At 49.6% G+C, this 18,039-nt stretch overlaps 9 protein-coding genes across 9 annotated transcripts; 6 read left to right on the top strand and 3 right to left on the bottom strand.

Moving 5' to 3' along the window:
* Positions 1-253: 253 nt before the first annotated feature.
* Positions 254-1,138, bottom strand: N7481_009692 (putative 2-deoxy-D-gluconate 3-dehydrogenase; the record flags this gene model as incomplete). The annotated part of the gene is made up of 2 exons (XM_057268911.1): positions 254-703; positions 794-1,138. The coding sequence occupies 2 exons, from the start codon at positions 1,136-1,138 to the stop codon at positions 254-256; spliced, it is 795 nt and encodes a 264-aa protein (XP_057119588.1).
* A 612-nt stretch (positions 1,139-1,750) lies between these two features.
* On the top strand, positions 1,751-4,135 carry N7481_009693 (Zn(II)2Cys6 transcription factor; the record flags this gene model as incomplete). The annotated part of the gene is made up of 4 exons (XM_057268912.1): positions 1,751-1,863; positions 1,952-3,252; positions 3,310-3,595; positions 3,649-4,135. 4 exons carry the CDS (start codon positions 1,751-1,753, stop codon positions 4,133-4,135), a joined length of 2,187 nt encoding a protein of 728 aa, XP_057119589.1.
* Positions 4,136-4,359: 224 nt separating this feature from the next.
* On the top strand, positions 4,360-5,286 carry N7481_009694 (SDR family NAD(P)-dependent oxidoreductase; the record flags this gene model as incomplete). Its single annotated transcript, XM_057268913.1, has 3 exons — positions 4,360-4,415; positions 4,525-4,955; positions 5,015-5,286. 3 exons carry the CDS (start codon positions 4,360-4,362, stop codon positions 5,284-5,286), a joined length of 759 nt encoding a protein of 252 aa, XP_057119590.1.
* Positions 5,287-5,592: 306 nt separating this feature from the next.
* On the bottom strand, positions 5,593-6,879 carry N7481_009695 (NAD(P)-dependent alcohol dehydrogenase; the record flags this gene model as incomplete). The annotated part of the gene is made up of 2 exons (XM_057268914.1): positions 5,593-6,759; positions 6,823-6,879. The coding sequence occupies 2 exons, from the start codon at positions 6,877-6,879 to the stop codon at positions 5,593-5,595; spliced, it is 1,224 nt and encodes a 407-aa protein (XP_057119591.1).
* Positions 6,880-7,582: 703 nt separating this feature from the next.
* N7481_009696 (60S ribosomal uL22 domain-containing protein) lies at positions 7,583-10,431 on the top strand (the record flags this gene model as incomplete). The annotated part of the gene is made up of 10 exons (XM_057268915.1): positions 7,583-7,669; positions 7,729-7,827; positions 7,890-8,121; positions 8,188-8,270; positions 8,324-8,605; positions 8,677-8,862; positions 9,271-9,348; positions 9,542-9,755; positions 10,027-10,214; positions 10,282-10,431. 10 exons carry the CDS (start codon positions 7,583-7,585, stop codon positions 10,429-10,431), a joined length of 1,599 nt encoding a protein of 532 aa, XP_057119592.1.
* A 647-nt stretch (positions 10,432-11,078) lies between these two features.
* On the top strand, positions 11,079-11,777 carry N7481_009697 (putative haloalkanoic acid dehalogenase; the record flags this gene model as incomplete). Its single annotated transcript, XM_057268916.1, has 1 exon — positions 11,079-11,777. The coding sequence occupies one exon, from the start codon at positions 11,079-11,081 to the stop codon at positions 11,775-11,777; it is 699 nt and encodes a 232-aa protein (XP_057119593.1).
* A 1,032-nt stretch (positions 11,778-12,809) lies between these two features.
* On the top strand, positions 12,810-13,171 carry N7481_009698 (uncharacterized protein; the record flags this gene model as incomplete). The annotated part of the gene is made up of 2 exons (XM_057268917.1): positions 12,810-13,074; positions 13,128-13,171. 2 exons carry the CDS (start codon positions 12,810-12,812, stop codon positions 13,169-13,171), a joined length of 309 nt encoding a protein of 102 aa, XP_057119594.1.
* A 1,104-nt stretch (positions 13,172-14,275) lies between these two features.
* On the bottom strand, positions 14,276-14,758 carry N7481_009699 (uncharacterized protein; the record flags this gene model as incomplete). The annotated part of the gene is made up of 1 exon (XM_057268918.1): positions 14,276-14,758. The coding sequence occupies one exon, from the start codon at positions 14,756-14,758 to the stop codon at positions 14,276-14,278; it is 483 nt and encodes a 160-aa protein (XP_057119595.1).
* A 1,209-nt stretch (positions 14,759-15,967) lies between these two features.
* Positions 15,968-17,938, top strand: N7481_009700 (GMC family oxidoreductase; the record flags this gene model as incomplete). The annotated part of the gene is made up of 1 exon (XM_057268919.1): positions 15,968-17,938. One exon carries the CDS (start codon positions 15,968-15,970, stop codon positions 17,936-17,938), a length of 1,971 nt encoding a protein of 656 aa, XP_057119596.1.
* Between the last annotated feature and the right edge of the window lie 101 nt (positions 17,939-18,039).

Genomic DNA, 18,039 nt, shown 5'->3' on the forward strand with positions numbered 1-18,039 from the left:
GGGAAAAGAAGGTCTTTGCACATTTACCAGTGTGTTTTTGTGAAAAGCAGAATCTTTTTGATCTATTTCTGCCTGGGGTATCAGGCGACTAATATGTCCATAACTAACTCACACTAATTTATTTGAAGCTGTTTCAATATCTCACACTCGTCTCTTCCATTTATGTACTTCCAAGGTTTGCCAACTTGAACTCTGTTATATGCAAGTGGCATGATTCATCCAATTCGTTTATACATCATCTCGTCGCTCCAATTTACCGACCCATCCAGCCACCATCAACGGTGACTATCTCGCCAGAGACATAACTACTGGCGTCGCTAGCCAAGAAGACCACCGGTCCCTTGAAATCCTCGGGCTTGCCCCACCGACCGGCTGGAATACGCGCCATGATACCGGCGTTGCGGTCCGCATCGTTGATAAGTGCGACGTTCATGTCGGTGTTGATGTATCCAGGGGCAATAGCGTTGACATTAATTCCTTTGGAGATCCACTCGTTGGAGAGCGCCTTGGTCAGCTGTCCAATACCGCCCTTGGAGGCAGCGTAGGCGGGGACGGTGATACCACCCTGGAAGGTAAGAAGCGAAGCGACATTGATAATTGACCCACGGCGACCGGAGGGGAATTCAGATGCGTCACGAGATAGCAGGTAGGCGCCGAATTCCCGACACAGGACGAACACCGCGGAGAGGTTCACTTCGAGAACCTAGATCGGGACACCTCCGAGTTAACGTTGAACATGGCAAGATGCGAATTGCAAAGGGGGAGGGGAGGGAGAAGAGAGGGGGCGACTGACCTCGTCCCAATCCTCATCAGGGAATTGGTGGCTTGGGTGCCTCCGCTGGATACCAGCGCAGGTAACGAGGATATCGGGCTTGAGCCCTTGGCTAGTCACCGTGGGAATAATTTCCTTGACCGATTTGCGATCGGACAGCTCGGCCACATGGATGTAGGCCTTGCGACCCAAGCGGTTGATGATCTCGTCTCTGGTGGACGTGTTCGACTCGTCGCGTTGGACGAGAATGACATCGGCGCCGGCCTCGGCCAGAGCAAAAGCCATGGCCTGGCCGATGCCACGAGTGCCGCCGGTGATGAGGGCAGTACGCCCGCTAAGGGAGAATAGGGAAGCGACTGATGCCATGATGCCGATATTAATTGATTCGAATTCAAGGAGAAGAAGACGAAAACAAGAATCAGAATAAGAAGAAGTAGAAGTAGAAGGAGGGGGAAATCAATAGCCCCTCCAAATAACCAAAAAGTTCCGGCATGACGACAAGTTCCCCCCACGCGATGCGCGCGGAGGCGGAGTTGGCCCGGATATCTCAAGGTCGGTTATCGCTTCAAATGCCGTCGGCTATTGAGAGGAGGAGAGGAGAAGCAGGAGAGGAGGATGGTATTGGAAAAAGAAAAGATGAAGCAGTCAGAGTGATCACAGTAATTCATCATCTGCTACACAATTTATTGTAGTACAGATATGCAAGTAGTTGTAGGGGTGTACTGGTATACTGGTCGTGATAGTGTACATACCATAGGGTAAGGTAAGCTCGTAGTCACTAGAGGATAACCTCACCTCTTCTTTCCCCACAATCCACCCGGACAACCCAACACGATGAGTAAGGCTTCTCCTCCTTCTCCTCCTCCGCACTTGTTTTTCCCCGGTGGGTCATCACTCGGCTTTTGTTTTCTATCACTTCCTTGTCCGGCAATAATGTCGCTGTAAACCCATCCGTGTCGCAAGGCCCGAATCGATATCATGTCTCCATCACAGGCCGAGACTGAGACTGACCCTCGGCGGTCCGACCACGTCGTCAAACGTGTCTCACGAGCCTGTCTTCACTGCAGGCAGCGCAAATCACGCTGTGATCTGTAAGCTGGCCCTGGCTGCTACTGCAGCTGCTGCTCCCCCCGGAGATCTGCAATTCTAGGAGCTCCCCACTAACCTCGTGGCGCTTAGCGACACCAACGGCAACGGCAACCCGGGCAAGCCACCCTGTCAACGCTGCGTGCGCGAGCATCGTGAATGCATTCTTGGTGGTTCCAACCGTGGAGGCCGGCGCATTCGCAAGAACAAAATCAAGAACTTCACCCCGGCCACCAATCCCTCCCCGAGCAAGGACTCGGAAGAAATCACGAGCCCGAATAGCTCTGAGGCGCGCCAACCTCCATCAGCTTCTTACCCCGGCCCGGTGGTTTTTCTGCCCCCAAATCCAGCTACCTCCGGAGCCGTCGAAGAAGAAGAAGCTTCCATCGACTCAGTTCCGCGTAACCCCTCCGATGCCTGGCAATGTCTGACCGGGATCGCCACCCAGGATAATGGCACCGCCCCAGAGGGCCAGGATGAACGCGTCCGATCAGACTCGGGTACTTTCTCAACATATAATAATGGTCTGCGGAATGGTGTTGTCGCAGACTTTAATACCCCGAATGCTGGCATCAGGGCATATAGGCTAGTCCAGTTACGATCTCTGGATCCCGGAACTGTCTGGCAGCTCGTTACTCGCTATGCAGATAACTTCCACCCATATCTCCCATTGGTTCCGCGCAAATACTTTGAGCGCTCGGCTTTGGATGATTTCGCAACTAACGAGAAATATTTGCTGACTGCGGTCCTAACCATTGCGTCGAAGGATTTGGTTGACAGGCCCGAGATCCACGAATACTGTTCAAAATACATGCACGAGCTGATCTCGGGTATCGCTGCGGGAGCAGACTGTGACGTCGAGGCCGTAGAGGCTCTACTTCTCCTAGCCGAGTGGGAGCCGCAAGGTCTACGGCCTCGCGTAGAGCGTGTTGGACGCGGAGAGGAGGACCGAGCTGCATGGATGCATGTTGGGCTCGCCCTGCGCTCGGGCTACTTCATCGGACTAGACCGGACATCCTTTCGTGGAGACCCATATGGCGATCAAGCAACTGAAGCTCGCCGACGGCTAGCCTGGGCTAGCTGCTATGTCTCTGATCGTCTCATCTCCGTGCGTATTGGGAGAGCTTTCTGGTCTCGAGGACCGGGCCCAATGACCGGTCTTGTGAGTCAGGATTTCCCATCGCTGCAGCCAGCCAAGGAAGGTGATGAGGACTACTCAAAGATTTTTCAAGCAATGCTGGATCTTACACAGCTCTATGGAAATGTCCACGAGGTGTTGTATTCTGGAATGCGAACCAGCAACCAGATGATGCTCATGGGCGATTACGTCAAATATGTCGACGACTTTCGACTAGCGATCCTACGGTGGAAGTCTTTGTGGGGACCTTTAGACTGTACGTCTCTCCAAACCTATCTTGAGATACGTATAAGCTAATCCTTGTGTGTAATAGGCTCTCCACCAATGCGGGCTACTTTAGATCTGTCATACGAGTACCTGCGCCTATACACGACTGCATTTGCCTTCCAGGCCGCAATTTCCCAGTCGTTAGTGAAGCCGAAGACCGATGGAAGCTCCCATCGTGAACAGCTGAGGAGTACTTTCAAAAATGTCGCCTCGATGCAAGATTCCCGATTCATTTACGAGTCTGTCGATGCGGCGAAAGCCTATCTGACGATTCTCGTTGACTCCGTGGATCCAGAGCGGCATCTGCATTTCATGCCGCTGCGATTCTACTTGTAAGACAGCATTCCCTCCAGCCTGCTTGCTTCGCTTACTTACTCTACTCCAGATATGGCATTTACTCGGCCGTCTTCCTCTACAAGGCTCGCTCTTTCGGCATGATGGTCCCTTCAGAAGAAGCCAAGGTACAAGGCCTAGTCGCACGTACCACTGAAGTTTTGAGACAATCTAGCGCCGGTAAAGACGACATTGGATCGCGTTACTCTCGATTGCTGGAGTTACTATGGAAAACCAAATCATCCGTCGGTAATACATCGACGGAGACACCTCACAGCAATGACTTTGCGATGCAAACCGCACTGTCTAACCCGGTTACCGACCACACATATATGGACTTTAGTCCAGCGAATGATTTTTCATGGCTTGACTTGGAAGCTGTGGGTGACTATGTCTCCGGGGATGCAATTTCGGGTGGTCTGCTAGGGTTGGATGCGTTTCAAAATCCTTCCGATCCTTACCAGCCAGGTCAAGACCGGTCGCAGAGTTGGCAACCATCGACCTGGCTCGGTGATATGAGCAGCAACCTTCTCTTCTAGTCATTTATTTGTTCGTCCCATTTGGGAAATTCTCAAAGGCCGATCCATTTCGCGGAAAATGGTGCGGGGCTGCGGAGCTCCTCCCGGAGATCGCCCCGACCATCGAGGGGTAGCCGAGGCCAGCTGTACGACCTTAGCAGCTCCAAAATCCTATTCAATCTTGGATCGCGGAGCGACTTCTCTTTTCACACTCTCGCCTACTCCTCTTCGAAACCACCTACACAATGTCACTTAACGAGATCCAGGGCAAACTTGCCCTTATCACCGGCGCATCGGGCGGGTAAGCATTACTCCATTGACTAAGCTACGATGAGCGTTGTACAATGCAACCAATGCATGGCTTAGAATTATAATGACAAGCATTACTAATGCGACCGGCTTGCAAATAGTATCGGAAGCGCATGCGCCCACCAACTCGCGCAAAGAGGGGTCCATCTGGCCCTGACTTACTCCAAGAGCCTGGAACCGCTCAATGCGCTGGTCATTGATCTCCGCACCAAGTATGCCGAGAACAAGATTCGCATCTCGATTCACCAAGTCGACGTAGGAGATGCCGATCAGATCGAGGCCATGTTCCAGCAAATTGACACACAACACGGCCACCGACCGGATATCCTCATCTCGAATGCCGGGTACGGGAAACGGATGACCAACGTGTGGGAGATTCCGCTCGAGGAGTTCGATTACATGTTGACTGTGAATCTTCGCGCTTCATTCATCCTGGTTAAGGGCGTGGTTGAGCACATGAAGGATCAGCGGTGGGGACGTATCATTTTCATGTCTTCCATTGCTGGTCAAGGAGGAGGTATCAACGGATGTCGTAAGTTGACGATCTCTTATTCTGTCTTTCGCTTTGTCTAATTCTTTATCTTTGTTTAGACTATGCCGCTTCTAAGGGTGGCCTCACCGGAATGATGAAGAACCTCTCCAGCCGCCTGGCCGAGTTTAACATAAGTGTGAACGATGTCGCCCCTGCCATGATCGGTGAAACGGGTATGATCCCGAATGCTGCGGCTATTCCAGAGGTCGCAGCTGGTATTCCTTTGCAGCGCCTTGGAACACCAGAGGAGACGGCTAATGTCGTGACTATGTTGGCTACTACAGGATACATGACGGGCCAGAGCCTGTTGCTGGCAGGAGGGCTGAAATAGATTGTTGTATAGAGCTAGTACATCGTAAGAAGAGAAATAAGCAAATTCAAATTGTACAATACAAAAAAAGTTGTCTTCCAAGGTTTCACTACGTGTGTTTTTGCTACACTTCTAAAACCCTCTCAAAGATTATGAAGAAAAAAGTCCTTGGCAAAAAGTAAATTCAATGCAAATCATGATTCATTCTAACATTTAATATATGCACTCTGAACATCCACACAACCAACCAACTATTTCCCATGGGTATTTTCAAGATCATCAACGTCATCACATCACACACAACTCCTTTTTAATACACAGTACACTCTACAGAGAAGACTGTAGCTTACTCTCAATAATAACCTTCACAACAGGACGACCACTCTCATCAATACCCTTACCAGCAAGAGCAAAAGCGCGCGCACCATCCTCCAGACTCACCCGGTGAGTCACAACCTTATCCTCAGTAGCAGCCAGCTTACCACTCGCAAGCAACGCAATAGCAGCCGGGTAAGCATGTCCATCATAACGGAAGGTACCAATAACATCGACCTCACGCAGCGCAGCCGCACCAACAGGGACAGTCTGGATGGGATTACCCATACCAACCTGAACAAGCAGACCACCAGGCGAGGAGGCGTAAATACCCGCCTGCACGCAGGCAGGCACACCAGTGCAATCATACACACGGCTGAAACCAGTGATTTCCGAGCTATCAGCTGAATTGGCAGCCTCGGTTAAAGTCGCCGCGACGCTTTGCGCATTGGCCAGGGCCCAGGCAGTCTGGTCTGCGTGAGGAGCATCCTTAGGAGGAGGGGGGTTGGCAGGATCACCGCGCGGGATCAGAGCAGTCTTGAGACCGAGCGAGGCGGCAATTTCCAATCGGGCCGCGTCAATGTCCGCGACGAGGATTGACGAGAAGTTCTCTGCGGCTGCGAGCGAGGAAGCCAGGAGGAGGCCGATGGCGCCAGCACCAAAGACCAATGCGGCTGTGCCTTCGCCTGTGGTCTTTGCAGAGGCAACTTCTTCCTTGGATGGGGGGCGAGAGCGGCGGATGGCGTGCAGGCAGACGGCCAGTGGTTCGACGAGGGCACCACCAGCGTCGGAGACGTTGGAGGGTAGGGCGTGGCACATATCGGCCGGGTGGTTGGTGCGTTCCATGAGGGTACCGTCGAGGTGGGGGAACATCTTTGCGCTGGAGCGGAATTGCATGGCTTTGCAGATGTTGTAGCGGCCTGATTTGCAGAGGGCGCATTTACGGCAGGGGAGGCCGACTTCTAGGGCGACGCGGTCGCCGACTTTGAGGGTTGTCACGTTTGGTCCAATGGCTGTGACGGTGCCGGCGGATTCGTGGCCTAGACACATTGGTTCGCGCACGACGAAGTCGCCGTTTCGGCCGTGGGAGTAGTAGTGCAGGTCGGAGCCGCAGAGACCGGTTGCTTGGACGGCGACTTGGACGTCGGCGCCGGAGGGAGCACTGACTGCTCGCTTCTCCTGGGTGGTTGTTAGTTTATTGACTTGTCAGGGAGTATATAGTGGAAGGGAATTGAGACGTACCACACGAAGATCCTTAGCGCCGTGGAGGACGAGCGCGGTTGCTGATGACTCTGCCATGATGAATGTGAAGTGTGGAATAGATTGAGAGTCGGGGGAGGAGTTAGGATTGCAAGATGCAGATGCAAAGATGTAAAAGTAAAAGTACAAGCAAGATAAATGAAGGCGGCAGTTGGATGTTCCCCTCAGCGGAGTTGGTCCGGAAACCGTCCATTTGGGGCAATCTTCAATTGCCGACGAGGTTGACGTGGGGGAAATGACGGAGTGGGGGTGCAATGGGGGGAATCCGCGGGGGCTCCTGGATTCTTTTCCATTTCGTTTTAGTTTACATTGTATTAATCACCATAGAGGTAGAATCAGAGGGTAAGAATAGATCTGAAGGACTGGGGATATAATCATAAAATATAACTATAACTCCTGGCAGCACTAGTCCATCTAATCTACTTTGAATGCCCGGAATTTGTCTTCCATTGCCGACCACCAAGTTGCGTCTCCCGCGGGGGCGTCATTCCAGTGGAGCTCCGCCGGCTGATCGGACTGTCGGACTGTTACCATTCATTCCATTTTTGGAGTAATAACTCTCTGACCCCTCCATCTTTTTCTCCTTGACACTTTTCCCCTTTTCTACCTTTGCTCTACTCTCCTATACCCTACTCTCCTCTGTTAGAAGACTCTATCCCCAGCTGTATCCAGGTAGGTAATGCGCTTCCCCACTGACATCATGCGCGCAAGCTCACCACCCCGCAGATTCCAAATCTCCAACATGCCTTCCCAAGCCGCTCTCCTCATTGGAGAAATTACTCACGCGCGCAAGGAGTGGGAGAGCCTCTCCTCGCTCTTGACCCTCAAGGTATGCATCAATTCTGGTTCTGGAAGAACTGCGCAGAGCTCCTAACTAACCGCGTATAGGAATTCCCCAACGGAAATCGCGAGGAGTTCATCCAGAACTGCAAGGCTGGTCAGTACGACGATGTGGTTGCCATCTACCGCTCTAATACCTCCAATAAAGTGTGTTCAACTCAATTGATCTTTCAATGGAATCGCCCGTCCGCTAACTGCGCCTTCTCTAGTACACCGGGCCCTTTGATGCCGAATTGCTAGCAGTGCTGCCCCAGTCTCTCCGGTACATCTGCCACAATGGAGCTGGATACGATAACATTGATGTCTCCGCTTGCACGCAGAAGAACATTGCCGTTTCTAGCACCCCTGTTGCTGTAAACAATGCCACCGCTGATGTGGGCATCTTCTTGATGATTGGTGCGCTGCGCCAGGCCTACGTTCCCCAGGCTGCTCTTCGGGCAGGTGAGTAATATACATGCGATGACTATAGCTCAAGGCGCGCAGTACACTAACGGGTCATTGTCATAGGCCAATGGCACGGAAAGGCTACCCTGGGTCGTGACCCTCAGAACAAGGTCCTGGGTATCCTCGGCATGGGCGGTATTGGACGGGTGAGTGCACCAATTCTCCCCATCAACTACATCCGCTAATCCAAACCCGATAGGAAATGGCAACCCGCGCAAAGGCTTTCGGCATGAAGATCCAATACCACAACCGCTCGCGCCTGTCCCCGGAATTAGAGAACGGCGCAACCTATGTCTCGTTCGATGAGTTGCTGGCCAACTCCGACGTCTTTAGCTTGAACCTCGCTCTGAATGCTTCAACCCGGCATATCATTGGTGCGCCCGAGCTCAGCAAGATGAAGGATGGTGTGGTCATCGTCAACACGGCGCGTGGGGCTTTGATTGACGAGAAGGCGCTGGTCGCGGCGATTGACTCCGGCAAGGTATGTTTTTCTTCCACTCTAGTATCTACAATCAAAGTATGAATTGGAATTGTGCTAACTGGTGATAATAGGTCGGCTCCGCTGGTCTGGATGTGTATGAGAAGGAGCCGCAAATCGAGCCGGGTCTGGTGAACAACCCTCGGATCATGCTGCTGCCGCACATCGGTACGATGACTTACGAGACACAGAAGGAGATGGAAGTTTTGGTGTTGGATAATCTGAAATTGGCAGTGGAGAAGGGGGAGCTGATCACTCAGGTTCCGGAGCAGAAGCGATAAGTGTAATACAAGATATCATAGAATAGAATGCAATGCATTTCAAGTTTCAAGTTTTAAGCGATTTTCAGGAAGTCTAAGCTGTAGCTTGCTTTTCTAGAGGCCAATTGTGGTTGGTAAGGCTGGTTAGCATTACTTTCAACTTGTCCATCTCTCAGTCAATTACTAGAGTTGTCTAGAACCCGGTTAATTTAAAACGGGTGTGGTGGAAGAGTGGATCATATAAAGTTAGTAAGCATCCGCCGGGGCGGAACAAAAATATTCCAGCTAAGGTGAACGGCCCACTGACTCAGCACGAGACCACATTAGCTAAGCACCTACCATATGTGGCTAGCGTTAGGGCTTTAAGCGAAAAAAACCGCACCACCAACCCTGGTGTTCCAACGTTAGCGGACGGCCTTCGAAAAGCGACAACATCAACCCGACACCGAGGACCATCATTTTCCCCTCGCCAACTCCTTCAAGATGGTGAGTCCTGCTCCCCTACATTGTTACGGCCTTCGAAATATGCACTCGCGCGTCTCTATCCTTGTCCAATTCATCTCAAATGTTCGAAATGTTGGGCAAGCGATCAATCGCCTTCGCACGAACTCGGCCATCACCACCACCGCCTCCAACCGACTATCATGATTGCTGACGACCTTTTCTCTACAAATTATAGGTCCGTTACGCCGCTCAGGAGATCGAAAACGCCAAGAGCGCTCGCGCTCGCGGCTCTTACCTTCGTGTCAGCTTCAAGAACACCCGCGAGACCGCTCAGGCCGTCAACGGTATGAAGCTGGACAAGGCCCTTACCTACCTCGAGAACGTCACCAAGAAGTCCATGGCCATCCCCATGCGCCGCTACGCTGGCTCCACTGGTCGCACCGCTCAGGGTGAGTTCCCTCGAAAAATTTCTCTACATGTTGGAATTGGACGGCCGCGATGGTGTCAAGGGATCTCGGATTGAGAAGGCAGAAGAATATCATCGGAGAACATACAACAGTTTCGGGAAATATTGCTGGGCTGATTATGTGGAATCCGGAATGACACCGTTGCGGCTCGAAATTTTCAACATGACATACATCATGACACATCGGCACACATCATGGCATATATTATGGCATATATGTTATTGAATAATCGACTGACAGCATTCGTCTCTAGGCAAGCAGTTCGGTGTCTCCAAGGCCCGCTGGCCCGTCAAGTCCGCCGAGTTCCTCATCGACCTTCTCAAGAACGCCGAGTCCAACGCCGACACTAAGGGTCTTGACACCTCCAACCTGGTCATCCAGCGCATCGCAGTTCAACAGGCCCCCGCAAACCGCCGCCGTACATACCGCGCCCATGGTCGTGTACGTTGAAATTCTAACCCAAAAATGGGGTGTGGCGTTGATAGACATTTTCTGACAACTTTTCCAGATCAACCCCTACATGAGCCAACCCTGCCACATCGAGCTTATCCTCACTGAGGCCAACGAGCAGGTCGCCAAGGCCGCTCCTAAGGACGTCACTCACCTGTCTTCCCGCCAGCGTGGTGCTCAGCTCCGCCGTGCTCTGATTGAGGCATAAACGGATCGCTGAGGGGAAAAGGGGACGATGGTGCGTCAGGAAAGAAAAGGATTGCGGTGGAATGGGTTGACCGGAGTTCTCGCGCATCTGTATGTTGGAACGGAAATGATACCGGATCATACAAGATTTTTTAGGTCATGGCACCAACAACTTTCGGAGGAGAACCAAATAAAAAGTTCAAACAGCGCGGCTCCGGAATGATGGGCATAGGTTTTCTGTACTTCCCGGTCCGATCATGATACAAACATGGCTTCTTCTCCATTATTATCTTCTCTCTCGCCAGTCTGGTAAATCTAAGAATGGTCTGGGAGGTCTTGTATCTCTGATTCTGTTTTCCTCAACCAGGCCCGGATGCTTGTACGAGCGCCTGAACGACGGCCATCTTATTCACTGAAGTAATTACATATGTTTTATGATTCAAGAGGTCCTCTTTTTTCTGTAGTACTACTGTGACTCTAAATACCCATGTTCATCTATAGACTAGAATATGTCTGTTTCTGTTTTCTGCAGAAACCAAAGTACCATAACTCGGAGCGGGGAGACCAGAACGTGCGGGGCACAACCTGTAGCTCGAATCCGACCCCAACTACAACCGTCAAAGGTCCTGATCGTACTACTATACTACTCATATCCAAAGATATACAACAATGGCCCAGCTCTCCGACTACCGTCTCCTCTGCTTCGACGTCTACGGGACCCTAATCGACTGGGAGGGTGGCATCCTCGCCGCTTTACAACCACTCCTTGCCAACCAAAACCAATTCACCCGCAAGCAGCTTCTGACCGAGTTCCACAAGCTGGAAGCCGAGCAGCAACAGCTCACACCCGATATGCCGTACTCGCAGCTCCTTGCCACCGTCCACCCCCAGCTCGCTATACGCCTGGGTCTCCCCACGCCTAGCAAGGAAGCCAGCACGACATTCGGGGAATCCGTCGGAAGCTGGCCCTCGTTTCCAGATACCGTCGAGGCCCTCCGTAAACTATCAAAGCACTACAAGCTCGTCGTTCTCTCGAACGTGGACAGGGCTTCGTTCGCCAAGTCCAATGCCGGCAGTTTGCAAGGTTTCCCCTTTGACAAGATCATCACGGCGCAGGATATCAGCTCGTATAAGCCTGATGCGCGGAACTTTGAATTTATGAAAACGGCGGTGCAGGCCGAGTTTGGCGTGGCGCCGGATCAGATCTTGCAGACGGCGCAGAGTCAGTTTCATGATCATCAGCCAGCGCGGAGGGCAGGGATTAAGTCTGTGTGGATCGAGAGGCCCGGGGCTACGATGGGGAATCAGGATGATCCTATTTTTGATTGGCACTTTGCGACGCTGGGTGAGATGGCGGATGTATTATAGGTGCCTGAGACGGCTGTTGTGAAAGGAGAAGAGCCATTGCTAAGTCGGAAAGCTATGGCTAGATTTCTTCAAGTTACTACTAGTACTACTCCAGTACCGGGGGGGGTTAATTAGCACCGGACCTTCCAGAAGTGGGTATCGTGATATATAGAACTTGAACGGTACTAGTAATGACAGATTATGTTAAGTTATTTATCCCTACTATTATATAAATCAGGCATAAATCACTAATATAGTATAGCTGAAATTTTTTTTTTTTTTATTAGAGGATAGATTAATAAAGCAGAGTAATTACTTCTAATCTAAAGCTTACCATATTTAATATAAATCCTGTGATAATTAACTAACTGCTAGAAAAAATAGTAGATATATTTATCATAGGATCTGCGTCAAATAGGGTAAGCTTCAAATCAGAAGCAATTACCTCTACTATAAAGATCTCTATCAAAGAGGGTAAGCTTTAGATTAGAAATAATTATCCTGCTTTATCAATCTATCCTTTAATAATTCAATCTTATTTCAGCTACACCACGTCTGTGATTTATGCCTGATTCACATGATGGTAGGGATAAAGAACTTAATATCGTTTCATTTGTTCTTAAAGTTTCTTCAAAAATTAGTCTCTGTTACCTTTTATATTATTGATTGAGTCTATCCTTATTCCCCGGGTTCCACCCGAGCCTAGTCATAGGTTTCTAGCCAGTCCCTTAGTACTCGCCTTTACACTGTCATAAGAAGAAAAGCATTCCTTGGGTTTCCGGACCTTGGTAAAGCGATCAATGGTAAATTGAAAGTCTAAATGGTCTTAGTCATTGATCCATTAACTAAATAATTAACTCTTGACTTATGACTTTACGGAACCCATGGATATAAATACCGATGCAGCTGATACCGTGACGTCATGTCAGCAATCACAATATATAACTACTCGACATGAGGTCAGATAACAAACTTAGCCGAACATATGGAATTTTATGGGGAGACACTGCATTCAACACAACCTTATCGAGACCTTATATACTTATACCAAGCATGAATGCTCATTCCACCACGCATACGGCAAGATTTGTCAATGACAATATCACCGTATCAGCAGAAGCCGATGTGAGGTTGACACTCAGCGATGAAAAAGATACGGATGAATCTTCAACTATACTTTGCCCTGGAGAGACCAAAAGAAATTTCACTGGAAAAATTCTCTGTGTTGGACCTCATGAGGTCTATTGTGAAAGGCCCTGGCAACTATCAGAGGATGTGCAATTCGATGCTAATAAGGATGTTACCGTGAGTGACGAGAGTGAGTAATCTATACAAAGTGATTGATGAGTAACTACTGACTAGCCAACTAAGAGATCGAACAAGAACAAGGAAATAAGGTTGTTTGGTTCGTTTAAGGAACAGAAGCTCGTCTGTGTTTTCGTGTATGCACACAATCCAGCAATGAGGAGAGACAAAGATACAGACAGGTTGTCTAAGCGTTTGCGGAATATGGTCTTATGGATGGATACACTTCTGGATTCAGTGGCTGCAGCACCATAGCACCACGGTAGGGGCCAGATGCTTCGGCGTCTCAATGACCAACTCGTCTCTTTACAAGAACACTAGATCTAGCAAATATGGGCGCAGTGAGATTAGCTTTTTCACGATGGCCGTGAGACAGCGGCGAATAAGGTATAATCCACTACATTTCATCACAGAAAGAATCTCTACGTCTAACTCCCACCAACTCACTAACTAAACATCGAAATGTCGGGGAATGCGCTAGCAACGTCTTCACAAATACCCAAGGACTATGAGTCGATGAGCCGCATTTGAACTTGGAACGCGGCCGTTAAATCTTGTATGGCTGTCAATATGTCTTGCTCGTCTAGTTTTCTGTATGCATCTACTTCAAGAAGGGGCAAATGATAAAAGAAAGCTTCACCAAGGATACAGAGTAGGATCACATATTTAGTGTCAAGTATCTTGTGAAGGGTCGGGCCGCGAACACAAAGAGCAGACAGCGGAAAGTCATCCCCCTTATATGGCCATATTTGTCGAAATAGGATCCTCGGGTTTCTGCGTCTCCAGATGTATCATGTAACAAGATAAAAATGCTCCTCCAGTCGAAAGCTACAACATCTGAAGTTTCCCACGGTGTCCCAAAAATGTGATGTAGAAGTTGCTAGCATAACGGCAGCGTATATCATACCGTCGTTACCCGCATTATGAGGGACTGCATCAAGTGGCTTACATGGGAGATTCCTGGTAAACCCGACGAAACTCAGGATGCTAATAGGACGGTGAGATCCTACTAGCAGTGAACCGCCGGGCTCGCATCCTCATAGAAAGGAAAGAAGGGGTCAAGATGATGCATTCTAGAGTTACTAGATGGATGCTGAGAATACAGCTAAAGAGGAAGAAGAGTGCATCATAAGGTCTTGCAACACAAAGAAATAAAGGAGGGACAAAGGACTAAACTTGCCCTCTTGATACCAACTTTTAAAAACACGGGTTCATCAGAAATTCAAGTGGGCTTCCCAGTCCCGTGGCACCCTTCCTCTGGGCCCGGGTACTGGCTGACTAACTGGATGGTGTAATGGCGGCTGCAAGGGCGGCCCCAGAAATGTTTCCTCCGTGCGGTAATCAAAGAACCAATCCTCGCCAGGCTCAAAGCTGCGAACGACAGGATGTTCCGTCGACATGACATGTTTGGAGGCATGCTGTGATGGAGACGAGTCACAGCAGCCAATATGTCCACACTTGGCACAACGACGTAGATGGAACCACCATTTATTGGCAGCTTCGCATTCCACGCAACCGGGGCCAGTCGGTGGGACGTTCAGATCAATCACTTCAATTTGCGAGGTGCCTTGTGTAATAGCACCAGGATCATCGTACATACCGGGGCGATGGGAATGCTGCGGCTGAATCGTAGCAGGATCACCTTCCATCAGCAGTATTGCTGGATCGGTTGGCAAGATGCGAGGAGCACGAATCATGGCGTATAAATTTGCTTAATTTGCTCTGAGTCTGTTGTGAAAAAGTTGATATCTGCTCTGCAGATGATGTATGGCAGATTAACTCAATATTGAAGGGTTGTAGGAGTAGTTGTTCGATATGAGAGAGATGGGATAATGCCGAAATGGGTACTGTTGGGGGCTGAATATATGTGCAGTATTCATATACTTGATGTCATATCAAGTCATACAAAGAAGGTAATACACAACGCAGCAGCGTCACCGACGCTCTAGATTAGGGTCTAAATCCCCTTGGAGGTATTTTTCTTAGATCCACAAATTCTGTCCTTGGGTCGCATAGAACTAAGCATAAAGCTCTATGTTGCTCTAGGTGGCGGTGGCAAATGCGGTTAGCCTTTCTCTCAGACCGATAAGTCGGATGGACAAAGGCTGTTTTGTCGAAGAAGGTTGATTTCCATGGATATTTAAACAATCACCAGCGGTATGACCATTGTGATTTTGGATTGTTACCAGCTCATGTCAGTCGTCTTCAACACAAAAACATCAAGGCTGCCCTAGAGGCGGCGTGTATGTAGCTATATATTGATGCTATTGTCAGTGCTACTGCTGATAATAAAGAGAGGCGAAGGTAAACAAAGTAATATAATTATTTCATGATAAAGAAACATTTAGTGATGCTAGGAGCAGGCGATCATCTTATTCTTCTGTATAGTATGTAAATTTGTTATATAGCCTCCACACCAGCAACTATCAGAGCATCATAAGTATCCTAAGATGATTACTATTGTTGATAAAGCACTGAGATATAGTATATGGAGTTCTTAAAGCTTTGGGAGTTCTTTGACAATCGTTGATCTTTAGATTGATTAGCCATCGAATGTGGACTTCTAAAAATTGTATACAAAGCCTCAATCTACTGTCCTAAAGAATTAAAATAAATAAAAATTCTTAATCTTCCTCTGATTTGCACCAGAAGAATGACGGTGTACTATAGCAGTCTAGAATGTTTCCGTGTGCGGTGATACTGGGCTACCTGAAAAATAATTCGTCCATTAATGCCTCAATTCAACCGTGGGGTACTTATTACGCCAGAAAACGAGGATGACGCTCTCGACTTTTTTTTAGTCAGCCTTGTTCTAAACTGACAAAAGGTTTTAAAACACACTCGCAAACTAAACCTGAAGATATGCGGCTCGTCAAAAAGAAACTTCTGAGTTTGCGCATGTAACCATGAGCGAACATTTCACAACCAGCGCGCCCGGGCCAGCTGTAAGCGCCATAAATGTGGACAATGACATGCTTCCCGAGGAGGCAGCCGAAACACTTGACAACTACGACTACGTCGTAGTTGGTTCAGGCGCCGGCGGTGGACCGTTGGCCGCGAATCTCGCCCGGAACGGCCATAAAGTTCTCCTGGTCGAAGCAGGGGATGATCAGGGATCCAACATCCACCAGCAGGTTCCAGGCTTTCATTTCCTGTCTACAGAGGACGAGAAGATGCGCTGGGACTATTTCGTCAAGCATTATGCGGATGAGACCGTTGCACGGCAAGACTCGAAAATGACTTGGGAGACAACCGCGGGAACACTCTATGTCGGACTGAATCCACCAAGCGGATCGAAGCCGAAAGGCATCCTCTACCCGCGCGCAGGAACGCTAGGTGGCTGTTCGGCACATAATGCTCTGATCACCATCTATCCGCACGAGAGTGATTGGTCAAACATCGCCAATCTCACCGGCGACGCTTCGTGGGACCCGAAGAATATGCGCCAGTATTTCAGGCGCCTGGAACATTGCGAGTATCTTCCAAGTGGCAGCTCTGGTCACGGCTTCACCGGTTGGCTGCATACGAGCCGCGCTGATCTGGAATTGACCCTGCAAGATTCTAAGTTTCTTTCTATCCTCACTTCTGCTGCTACTGCTATGGGGAATACTATTCTCGGACTAATCCCCGAGAAAGTTTCCCAACTCGTTGGACTCCTGCAGCGGGACGTGAATTCCAGTGATCCTTCTCGGGATGTGACTGAAGCCATCTATCATATACCCCTGTCCAAGGATCAGGCAAAGAGAAGCGGCACTCGAGACTTTCTCGTAAATACGGCTAAGGAGTATCCGCTGCATATCAGGACAAACTGCCTCGCTACACGCGTTCTTTTCGAGGAAGATACTGTCATGCCCAAAGCAATTGGTGTCGAGTTCCTCGAAGGCAGCAGTATGTACAAGGCTGATCCACGGTCAAGTTTATCCGCCGCCGGCACAAAGCACCGCGTCCTCGTCTCTCGAGAGGTCATCCTTGCGGCGGGAGCTTTTAACACCCCACAGCTCCTCAAGCTGAGCGGTGTCGGCCCGACAGACGAGTTAAAGAGGGTTGGAATTCCTGTTGTTAAAGATTTGCAGGGCGTTGGCACCAATCTCCAGGATCGCTACGAGGTCCCCGTCATCAGCAAAGTACAGGATGATTTCCAAACCATAGCAAAATGCACATTCGGGAAACCAGGGGACCCGGCCCTTAATGATTGGACGCGCCAGTGTGGACCCTATCTATCAAATGGACTCAATTTTGGCATGACGAAGAAGTCCAGATATGCTGATGGGGACCCTGATCTCTTTATCTTCGGTGGACCTACCCTCTTCAAAGGCTACTATCCTGGGCATTCTGAACGCGCCACATTTGACAAGAAACATTTCACGTGGGCCGTACTTAAGGCTCACACACGTAACCGTGAGGGAACTGTTAAGCTCGAGTCAGCCGATCCTCGGGACATGCCTGATATCAATTTCAATTACTTTGGTATGAGTGCAGTCGCGACAGAGGCATCCGAGCGGGACCTTAACGCCATTGCCGAAGGTGTCAGCTTCGCGCGCCGCATCATGGACAAGACCCCACTGTCCGATAATAAGCCTCCTGAAGAGCAGATACCGGGCTATGAAGTATCTTCTGCAGAGCAGGTGAGGCAGTTTATCAGGAATGAGTCGTGGGGTCATCATGCTTCATGCACCTGCCCTATAGGGCCAGACGATGACCCAAACGCCGTTCTTGATTCTCGCTTTCGTGTCCGCGGCGTGAGAAACCTGCGAGTAGTTGATGCATCTGTCTTTCCGCGTATTCCTGGATTCTTTATTGTCGTTCCCATCTTTATGATCAGTGAAAAAGCGACTGATGTTATTCTTGAAGACATTAGCGAGACCCGCCATGTCTGAAGCGCCTCAGTGCCAGAAATAGGTGGAAGCCATAGTCTGGCAGATCTCATCGGAGAGTACGTGCGACTTATCATATTCCAACGCAAATTTCAGAGAGGAAT

Source organism: Penicillium waksmanii, assembly GCF_028829765.1.
Source record: "Penicillium waksmanii strain IBT 27052 chromosome Unknown utg000008l:1.0-5622682.0:1.0-5626561.0, whole genome shotgun sequence".
Lineage (NCBI taxonomy): Eukaryota > Fungi > Ascomycota > Eurotiomycetes > Eurotiales > Aspergillaceae > Penicillium > Penicillium waksmanii.